The following is an 11,188-nucleotide window of genomic DNA, read 5'->3' as shown; positions in this document are numbered from 1 at the left end:
TTTTGTGCTTATAAATAAATTACATTTCTCTCTATCATATATTGAGAATTAATATTTTATTTATATGAACAATAATTATGATTATCGTCATAGGTTATCGCTGTTAAAAAAAGATAAATGTGACCTTGGTACCACTTTATCAAACAACACAAAATTTATACGATTAAATGCTTATTACAGTATGTTATAAAGTTTAAGAAAGATATCGTGTAATCACGCCTACTATTGTATTTTGATGAATGGTATTCCGTCACGAAACCGCGATCGTTGTGCCGGTATTTCAGAACGTACCAGCGCAATAGCCGCGCTGTCAAAATCAAACAATGATCGAAGAAAGCCAATCTAAAACTTTTTTGGGATTTGATTTTAGTACTCAGAGGGTATGTGTAATGTGGAAAACATAATATTTCAAACGTAATTAACATGGTGCTTTGTAAATAATAGCGCAATTTTTGATACCTTGTAAGTGTTTTATTTATTTAATTAATTAATTCGTCATTCAATGGTGATCTAATTAGAAAGGTACAGTTTGCAGGCGGAAAGTGATATTCAAGTGTGATACATTTACCTTTTAAATTCTAAATCTTTTAGTGTTTTATGAACATTTCTTACTATTTATCGAATTGTTCATATAAAATTTGTTTTAAGTTTAAAAGTCGTGAGCGCATTGACGCAAAAGTTTACGACAACAACTTGAAATTGAGTGTTTTTTTGAGTGACTGTGTAAATATGATTTAAATATTGTGCTTGTAGCTAAAGGCTGTGATAATTGGTGAGGATTATGAAGTGCGACAAGAAGCAGATGTGGAATTCGATGTTGATCTCCCTGAATTCAGGTACCTACCTAAGTTTTCGGAGTTAGTACCTACTTATTTATAAATAATTATTAAATTAAATTAAACAAAAAATATTTCTTTTTTTTTTGTTGGGTTTAGAGGCAGAAAGTCAGTTCATTTTTACCCCTTTTGGATAATAATTCACTAAAATAAATATTTACTAATTCTCATCTGACCTTGTCTTGTATATCCACTATAAATCACGTCATCTGTCTTTTGTATTGTCCACCTTTATTATATAAATAAGAGTTTAACTTGCAATTAAAACAATGCATGAGATATAACAGTTACGATAAACATAGAAAATTACATTAAAATTGGTTTGTCCTCATATACTTTGACTATCACACTTATTTTTAAGAACAAAATTATGTTTGATTTGTACAATTAACAAAGAAAAAAACTAATGAAATATCTCACCCCCAGGACATCAGGGGGTGTGGTGCGAGGAGAGCGTGGTGAGGTGACAGCACCCCCGCTGCTATGGGTGAAGGCGTTGGACATGGTGATGGACAGATTGATAGTGGAGGGAGTGGATTTCTCTACTGTTGAAGCTTTGTCTGGAGCAGCACAGGTTTGAAATTGTTCTTATAATTTCTGGTAAAATTTGTGGACATGGTTAGGGTTAATTATCGTGAAAGTACAGAGATAAGGGTTTCAGTTCAATGCCCAGTGCAGACACAAAACAAATTACCACTTTTATACAAAAAATGTTGCAGATAATATTTTTTGAAAGTGTGTATATTTTTATCAGTCTTTTTAAATGAATTTATTAATTATAGACAAATATATTAATTAATATTTTATTGCTGTAAAATTTAAATTTTGTTGAGAATTTTTGAGAACACATTACCTTGACTCAATCACTACAGTTTGATTAATTGCTAATGTTTCTTCCTATTTCCTGTAGTAATTTTTTATAGGATTGGCATGATCAATTTGAACAAATTTAATCAATCTTTTATCATTTAAATATGTTTATTATTACAATAATATTGGTATTTCCTATTTAGATTTTCACTATTAGTTATAGCGACAAGAACAGTAATAATGGTAATACCTTAAAAATAATATAGTAAAGCTGATAACCTCTCTAAATTAGAGACTCCTTACCTTGACTCTACTGAGTAAACTTTAATCTCTCTTTTTTAAGCTATTGCATAGCTTCTATCGCGGGCCTTGAGCGCGGGGACCGAATCGAGAAATTCCGTAACGAAAAAACCTCAAGCTCCCCACTCCGACGGGCTTGGAGGTGTGGCTTGAAGGCACGCTATGCAATAGCTTTACCACGGCAGTCCCCGAGTGACACACGTCTTTTTATTTTATTAATAACCTACATATTCCAGCAACATGGCTCAGTATGGTGGGCAAAAGGTTCAGAAGAGCGACTACAGTCACTATCACCAGATGACTTCCTGCACACGCAGCTGGCGACTACCTTCATGGCCGATTCTCCGGTGTGGATGGATTCCAGCACTACAGTGGATTGTAGAGCACTAGAAGAGGCTGTTGGTGGACCTGAGGTATGTAACCAATAGTAATGCTTCAAATTTCAAACTAAATGAAGCAATATGATTGGTTATTTACAAACACATTCCTCGCTACACATCCGCACACATTAATCATTATTGGTAGAAAAGCACCCTAAAACTAAAAAAAACAGGCATTGGTGTCAGAATCCATACATATAAGTGAACTAAGCTACAAAAAAAAATTGCAACTCACATTTTGATTTAAATTTTGTGTAAGTATGACAAAGAAAAATAAAATATAAACCATTACTGATATGTTAAAAGCATTTTATAAGTAATTCAAAAATTTTGCATTACTAGTGTTATTAAGATTGCATTACATTTTTGTTGCTTGAAACAAACTTTGTTTTCATTTTATGAAAGTAACTTTTTCAAGAGATTTAACATTTAATAATAAATCATAGTAATTGCTTTAACAGAATTTCATTTACGAAATTACGACTTAAGATGCCACAATAATGAACACTTTCTAAATTATTTCATTATTTTCAATTTCTTGTTGCAAACAAACAATTTTAACATGCAATTCAATTAATCACAATCAGATATATGCACATAATATATGCGATAGTTCTTAAAAAAATCGCACATTAAAATACATATTATGTTACTTAAATATATCAAGGAATTTACAAAGAGAAAGCAAGTTCTCACTCTTGAACGTGAAGACCCACTTCGGGTTTGCTACACCCAGTCGTTCAGTACTATTAATCAACCAAACAATGTCTTAAATAACAAAATTTTCCAGGAATTAGCCAAAATAACAGGCTCCCGGGCATACGAGCGCTTCACGGGTGCGCAAATACGCAAAATGCACAGAACGAGACCTCGCACCTACGCGGCTACAGAGAGAATATCACTAGTTTCTTCCTTCGCTTGTTCCTTGTTCTTGGGGAAAATTGCACCCATTGACTTGTCGGATGGGTCCGGAATGAATCTCTTGGATATTCACACTATGGAGTGGTGTGAAAAGGCTTTGAAGGTATTAAATCATTTGTATGTTTCTTTAAGTAAATGATAAGTATATTTGGCCACTACTCTGCACATTTCATTATAAAATGTATGCATTTTTGAAGAAAATTCCTTTTTCAAATATTATTTTTAGAGAGATTTGGAAATATTTGCAATTTCTTTATATTAATATAATGTGAAATCTAACCAAAGCGCACTTAATAACGGAAATATCTTAAGAAACTCAAAAAATTCAGAATGACATTAAATTAGAATTGAAGAATGTCTTTGAAGAGAATCTTGTCTTGAATTGAACAGTGAAACAAAGTCTGGGTAAATCTAATATCCAATGTAAATATTTCAGGCATGTGGTGACGAAAAGCTCATCACCAAGCTCGGGTCTCCTGTACCCAGCGCCACAGTAGTGGGGAACATTTCCACATACTTTGTGAAGAGGTACGGGTTCAAACCCGACTGTAAGGTTGTTGCATTTACGGGTGATAACTGCTCAGCGCTGGCAGGTATGTTATTTAGCTTTTACTAGATTTTTTCAAATTGAACATCTATACTTATACTTAAATAGTTACTTATAATATTATAAAGAGGATAGGTTTGTAATTATGTATGTATGTATGGTTTTCACGCATAAACTACTGGACCGATTTCAAAAATTCTTTCACCATTAGAAAGCTGCATCTTCACTGAGCAACATAGGCTAGGTTTTATACCGGAAATCCCCCGGGAACGGTAACTATGGTTTTTCTTTGAAAACGCGAGCGAGGCCGCAGGCGGATAGCTAGTATTTTATAGTTTTTTTTTTTTTCAAATAAGTTAGGAAAGGTGAAAAATATTTTTTTTTAGTATAAAGAAAGTTTCTTAAATAATTACATGTGGAAGAAAGAAATAAAACCGAAACTTTACAAGCTATTTTCTTTTTTAATTATGTACTTCTGTGGCTTCTCTTATTTGTAATCTGATTTATAACATTAGAAGGATGCACCAAGTTGTTTGTGAAACTCCAGTAAGAAGCTAATTGAATTAAAAATAATCAAGTTTCATTATTAAGGCAATTATAAAACTAGCCTTGATTCAGGTAAAAATAAAAACATAGAAAATGAGTTAAATCTATACTAATATTACAAAGCTGTAGAGTTTGTTTGCTTGAACGCGCTAATCGCAGGACCCATGGGTCCAATTTGAAAAATTATCTCACTGTTAGATAGTCCATTTATCAAGGAACATATCACGCCAAGACCAAAAGGAGCGAAGCAATGCGGGTAAAACCGCGGAGCACAGCTAGTTATATTATTAGCAACGTTAAATACAAGAAGAATTAAATAATAAACTATATGATCCGCAAACAAAGCTCATTTATATCTATAACTAGCTGTTCCCCGCGGTTTCACCCGCATTGCTCCGCTCCTGTTGGTCTTAGCGTGATGATATATAGCCTATAGCCTTCCTCGATAAATGGGCTATCTAACACCAAAAGAATTTTTAAAATCGGACCAGTAGTTCCCGAGATTATAGCGCATTCAAACAAACAAACAAACTCTTCAGCTTTATAATATTAGTGTAGATGGCAGATAATCATTATCACAAAGCAATGCCGAGTCATTTTGCAATCTTAAGTTGATCACTTACTGCTTATACAAGTTAAGATAAGACGTAAGAGGATAATATGTTATCTACTTGACACTTATCTGTGTGTTATCAGTGATGTGTGAGTAATTCAAATACCGAATTGTTATTTTTTAATCCATATAATTAATGTGACTTTTTTATTAATGAGGCACCGTTTTTTTACTGATATTTTTTTTACGTTTTGTTGTAATCATATTTAATCCATTTATTAAACAACTAGCCTACCGCCCGCGGCTTCGCCCGCTTTGTCTCAATCCTAATAAATTATACACGAAAACCTTCCTATAGTATTAAAAAAAACCGCATCAAAATCCATTGCATAGTTTTAAAAATTAAAGCATCATAGGGACAGAGAAAGCGACTTTGTTTTATACTATGTAGTGATATGGCTTTTACTCATAAATGTTTCATCTGAATCCTTAATACTTATGTTTGTCACAATTGTAGGGCTCCGCCTGCGCTCCGGCTGGGTAGGACTCAGTCTCGGAACAAGTGATACCCTCCTCCTCGGGCTCCAAGAAGCCAAGGCCCCACCAGCTGGTCACATCCTCGTGGGCCCTACAGAGGCCCCGTATATGGCCCTGCTGTGCTTTGCCAACGGGTCCCTAACTAGACAAAACCATAGGGATAGACTTGTAGGCCCTAGCTGGGATGCGTTTAATGAATTATTGAGGGCCACGGTTAGGGGCAATATGGGGTATATGGGTGAGTTTATTTTGATTTATTAAGACTGATAACTAGATATATTATGTTTTTAAACAGACTTTTCAATAGGTTATCTTTTTTTTTCACAAATAATGTTGCTGATAATTTTTCTTACAAGTTTTTGGATTCATCTGTTTTCTCTAATTTTTATTTCCCCTAATGTGTGCTTTATAAAATGAGTTTAAACTAAGTACAGCTTTTTAACTGATATTTATAAAAAATAATAGATATTGAAAAGTGTGAATATGGTGTATTTGACCACCCTTAATGAACCATATCATACTTATCAACTTTCACAATTTGTTCATGAAAAACTATTTATACAATATTACATTATACTGTTTTTATACAATACTTTAATTCATAATATTTTTGTTGTGTATTATTTGACCTGTGACACAAAAATGATAAGATAGGTATTACTCAAGTGTTCATAACAAATGAAGTAGTAATCTTATAGAATTAATATTATGAAGTTTTAGATTAAAGAAGTATACAAGTTTTCTTGTATGAATAAAAAAATAAAACTAAAATTTGATATAATTATATAACCAATATACATAATAAATACAGTAGCTTAATTATATACTTACATTTCTGAAAAGGTATCCTTTTAACTCCAATTTGGTATCGATGTTTGCGAAGTCTTGCATCCATTTATACAGGGTGTCCCACTGTTGGTATACTAAGCTCAATGGAGGTTATAGTTTTGCATACGCTGAGTACGTAAAAAATACTTATAAAATTCCAGACACATTTTTTTTTTTTCAAATAGATGAAAAATTCTTAAAACTCTATGTGTAAACTGTACACCCATAACAAGCAACCCGCCCAACTTTGCCATCAGCACGTGAGCTATCGTTTAAGATTATGTTTTCATAGACAAAATGCTCACATTAGAGAAGCGGTATATGCCGGCTGCGCGAAGTTAGAGAAGAAAACATGGATTTTCAAAAATTTAGCAAAAATTTTTGACGTAATCAGTGTATGCAAAACTACAAGTCCCTTCGCGCTTAGTATACCAATAGTGGGACACCCTGTATATGTTACTAGAATCTAACTTTTAAATTATACATTTCATAATTTATAATTCCTTCTACAGGTACATTTCATAATCTGCTTCTTTACTATGTACTTCTAAAAAAAAACTAATAGTTTTCAATTAAATACAATTTCTAAACAAACATTCTGTCTAATATTTCGTATATACACACGTTACATTAACTAATTTATAACTCCCATCTACAGGTATATACTACGACACAGCAGAAATAGTGCCCCGAGCAGCGTCTGGGCAGTGGACGTGGGGGGGCAGCGCGGGGCGGGGAGCTTCGCCCCAGTTCGAGGCGAGAGCCCTGCTCGAGGGGCAAGCGCTCGCGAGACGTGCGCACGCGGAGGACATGGGGTTCGCGCTTGGTGAGATCATTTGGATGACATATCCATGAAGGAAAATTGTATTATTTCGCCATTTAACATACACACGCCATTTCATAACATGTCAAGAATTTGTAATCAGACATTTTGTTGTATTTCATTCGTATTTTTAACTACACAGAAATAGGAATTCCCAGAGACAGGAATACATAGGAAATGTAAACTGATACAAACTTATTCAGTAATGTTTCATCTAATACATATTTAATGATTATAATAAATTTCATTTTTCTACAATTTAGATAAATCTTCCCGCGTAGTGGCTACAGGCGGCGCGTCGGTGAACAAGGAACTGTTGCAGATATTTGCCGACGTGTTCAACACACCTGTATATGTGCAGGTACATATTTAAATTTAATATATTGTCACCAAGTTGCATTAAAAACCTATTTAAAAGTTAAGTGGTACGTATCTAACATCCTAGATGTTACATCAAAAGTTTCTTTAATTACTCTTGATATAAAATATGTACTTTATAACCTTACTAGCATTCCACGTGCGGCTTCGCCCGCTTTATAGAAAACTTAACAAATTATCTACTAAACCTTCAAGAACCACTTTATCTATTGTTAAAAGACTCATCAAAACGCGTTGCGTAATTTATAAGGTACACAGTTGTTTGTTTTAAGCTATTGCATAGCTTCTATCGCGGGCCTTGAGCGCGGGGACCGAATCCAGAAATTGCGTAACGAAAAACCTCACGCTCCGTACTTCGACAGGCACGGAGGTGTGGCTTGAAGGCATGCTATGCAATTGCTTTATCGCGGCAGTCCCCGAGTGCCACACGTATTTTTTTTTTATATAGTGATTATGAGAGCCATTTTTATTGATTTTTTTATTTGCAGGAACAACACGCGAACGCGGCCTTATTAGGTGCTGCCATTCGAGCGGCTGAGGTGTGGGGCAAAGTTACTGGAGTTAAACTTACTGGTGAGTTACTAATAATAAATGAAACGCTTGATTGACAGACAAGAACTAAACTTTATTTAAAAAAACGAACATACCTAAGCCTTACACACTTCTCGCTAGATGTCGCTACTAGTTCGTAATGCGTGATATTGTCGATACAAAATTGACATAAAATAACAGTTACTAATAATATACTTAACTAGCTTCCGCCCACGACTTTGTACGTGCATCCCTGTTTTTCCCCGTTCCCGTAACGTAAGAATATTGGGAAATCCTTTCTTAGGGGACGCCTACGTTATGACATCTACCTGCATGCCAAATTTCAGCCCGATACGTCCAGTGATTTGGGCTGTGCGTTGATAGATCACTATATCAGTCACCTTTGAGTTTTATATATATAGATTATATCGATTTATGTGATTTCTGATTTATTTTGAAAAGACACCAGAATTTTAGTTATATAGCGATGAAATGCAATTCAAAATCTTATAAAAGTACTAGCTTACCGCCCGCGGCTTCGCCCGCTTTCTCTAAAACGATGAGATTTAAACTATTCTATCTCTCAAGTTAGATCGAACTGCACATGGTGTGCGAATTTTATTATAATCGGGTGGTTTAGGTGTCCATTGAGGACAAACATTGTGACACGAGATTTATATATATTAAGATGATATAGCTAATAGCTATTGAACCAATCTAAATTAGAGATATTTAACATGAAAAGAAACTGTGTCATGAATATTCATCCCATATTATTTAAAAATTATTAATCAATTCATCTTTCTATCTCTCTTATTATATTGATATCTCCCTTAGTATCCACAAAATCTACAAAATATTTAACCCATGCGCATACGCATATAATTTTAAAACTTTTATTTCCCAGGATCTGAACCAACCATAGCGCCAGTGGCGACACCGTACGCGGATTCAGAAGCAATCTACACTCCAATGTTGAAGAGATATAGAGAATATATAGAAACCATTCCGAAACTACAGTAGCATTCCGATATTTGTGGTCGTGACGATATTTTGTTAACCGATACGATGTCGTGACGATCTTTAACAGCAAAACTTTGATGTTTCAGTAAAAATAATAGTTTAGTGTTTTAATGTTTTACGAAGCAAGAGAGGGGTTTTTGACAGACCATTAATATAAATTAAAGCTTTTAACGGATTTTAAACGCGATTTATTCATTATATTATTGTCCCGACGTTTCGCACACTGCAGCGAGCGAGCGAGGACACGGGGAGACTCGATAATGTTAATTAATTTCTAAATATATAATACTTGCATAAAATCAAACACTAAAAATAACAGACCATTCATATTTTATACAGGGTGTCCCACTGTTGGTATACTAAGCGCGAAGGGACTTGTAATTTTGCCTATAGTGATCACACAAAAAATACTTTGTAAAAAATAAAAAAATTTTGCTAAATTTTTCCTGAAAATCCATGTTTTCTTCTCTAGCTTCGCGCAGCCGGCATATACCAAGTGGTATATGCCGGCTAATAATGAAAAAAAACGATAGCTCACGTGCTGGTTTCAAAGTTGGGCGGGTTGCTTGTTGCTTTTTGAAAAAAAACTGCGGCTGGAATTTTTTAAGTATTTTTTACGTACTCAGTGTATGCAAAACTATAACCTCCTTTGAGCTTAGTATACCAACTGTGGGACAACCTGTATAGATAAAATATACATTTTTTTTTTATTTATCAAGAGGCAAATGTGACTTAGATCTTTGGTCTATGATAAAAAGACACAAATATTCAATTTCAATAGTTTGATCGTTTGTTTTTATATTTTGTATAGACAAAGAAACATTCCAGCTTTTAATTTTGTTATGGCCAAGCCAAACATGCAATTTTCATATTTTCTCTTTCTATCATTTATAATCTTGACTCACGAGAGCGAGACAGATATATTTCAGACAGCTTTTCCATAAGCAAAAGTGAAATTCTGTATACATGCAAAATAATATTCCTTCTCGCTCTAGTAAAAGTATTTATATGCGATAGAAAGAGAAAAAACTATGAAAATGACTTCACATTTTAAAATAATTTTAGTATTAAACGAGAAGCTAAGCTTTTTTGTTATTTTAAATAATTTTGCAAGCACTCACTCATTATTGCTGTTTTATTATATTAAGGAAAATTGAATCATTCCTATATTTATTTTTTTGTTTTTATATACTATTGTTACTAATATATTCTCATTGTAACGAATGTGATCCTTTTGAATAAGATATTACCACAATTATACATCAAAGTATGTTTTTATTGGCTTTTTTACACATTTTGTTAATATTTTTTAATAAAATTTACATTTATCAAGCAATAAGGTGCCTTAGTTTGTAGAAAATTCGAAAGAAATTCCTAAAGATGTTCAATTTTAGATATTTTTAATAGTAAATTCCGTGTGAGCACATATCATAGATTTAACATTTGTCCACATTGTAATGCATTCCGTATTCATATTCCATGCTTGTTGTTTTATATGTTAATAAAAAATTCATACAATTTGGTGTTTTATTTCTTTATTTCCTCCTTTACTAGTACTAGTATTGAATTATATTATCTGTTTTAAAACTTCTAATAGTATATTATTTCTTTGGAAAAAAGTATTACAATGAATTAGTGAGTCGGTTTTAGTTTAGAACATGTTTAGAACTACAAAATCTAAATCTAAGTATAACAATAAAAAATTGGAGTGTCTGTTTTTTAATATCAAAATAACCGCTTCTTATTAAAAGCGTATGGATGTAAACACGGTACATATATCAAAATAGTCATTTTTACAATTTTTGTTTGTCTGCCTGTTCCGGCTTCCGGCGGGTTCCTAATCTCTGGAACGGCTGGACCGGGACGGGACTTTCACTGAGAGATAGCTGAGGTTATAAGGAGTAATTTAGGTTATTTTGAATTCTGATATTCCCATGGGATAAATAGGAAAATAAATGTTTTGTGGTTTTATGAAACCACGGTAAAAGTGAAACTTTTTTTCACACTACTTATAGACATTTAACTAAAAATTATCGTATTTGTACGATAATAAATAATAATTATCGTACGTTTCGTGCGTCACGCGACATGCGCTACACAGACCAAAAAGTTTGAGACGATGTAATAAAAGTTTCACTTTAAAAACTCAATTACGCGGGTGAAATTACATACAGA

At 33.4% G+C, this 11,188-nt stretch overlaps 1 protein-coding gene across 2 annotated transcripts; it reads left to right on the top strand.

The window, feature by feature from the left end:
• The first annotated feature begins 225 nt into the window (after positions 1-225).
• On the top strand, positions 226-9,528 carry LOC123694923 (xylulose kinase). 2 transcript variants are annotated; one of them, XM_045640553.1, is made up of 11 exons: positions 226-380; positions 754-836; positions 1,263-1,410; positions 2,183-2,359; positions 3,117-3,350; positions 3,684-3,840; positions 5,411-5,668; positions 6,917-7,084; positions 7,345-7,442; positions 7,948-8,032; positions 8,898-9,528. In XM_045640553.1, exons 1-11 carry the CDS (start codon positions 324-326, stop codon positions 9,011-9,013), a joined length of 1,581 nt encoding a protein of 526 aa, XP_045496509.1. In that variant the 5' UTR covers positions 226-323; the 3' UTR covers positions 9,014-9,528. The 2 variants fall into 2 exon arrangements, with proteins under 2 accessions (XP_045496509.1, XP_045496510.1); XM_045640554.1 differs by having other exon boundaries at positions 333-462.
• The last annotated feature ends 1,660 nt before the right edge of the window (positions 9,529-11,188 follow it).

The sequence above is a fragment of the Colias croceus genome, chromosome 10, assembly GCF_905220415.1.
Source record: "Colias croceus chromosome 10, ilColCroc2.1".
NCBI classification, from domain to species: Eukaryota; Metazoa; Arthropoda; class Insecta; order Lepidoptera; family Pieridae; genus Colias; species Colias croceus.
The sequence above is the reverse complement of the archived record's forward strand: the minus strand, read 5'-3'. Positions and strand labels throughout refer to the sequence as shown.

Excerpts from the sequence above, each read along its gene's own strand:
- LOC123694923 (XM_045640553.1), top strand. The coding sequence starts at position 324 with ATGATCGAAGAAAGCCAATCTAAAACTTTTTTGGGATTTGATTTTAGT. Across the intron at positions 7,085-7,344 it reads GGACATGGGGTTCGCGCTTG|ATAAATCTTCCCGCGTAGTG; the intron begins GTGAGATCATTT and ends TCTACAATTTAG. Across the intron at positions 8,033-8,897 it reads TACTGGAGTTAAACTTACTG|GATCTGAACCAACCATAGCG; the intron begins GTGAGTTACTAA and ends TTTATTTCCCAG.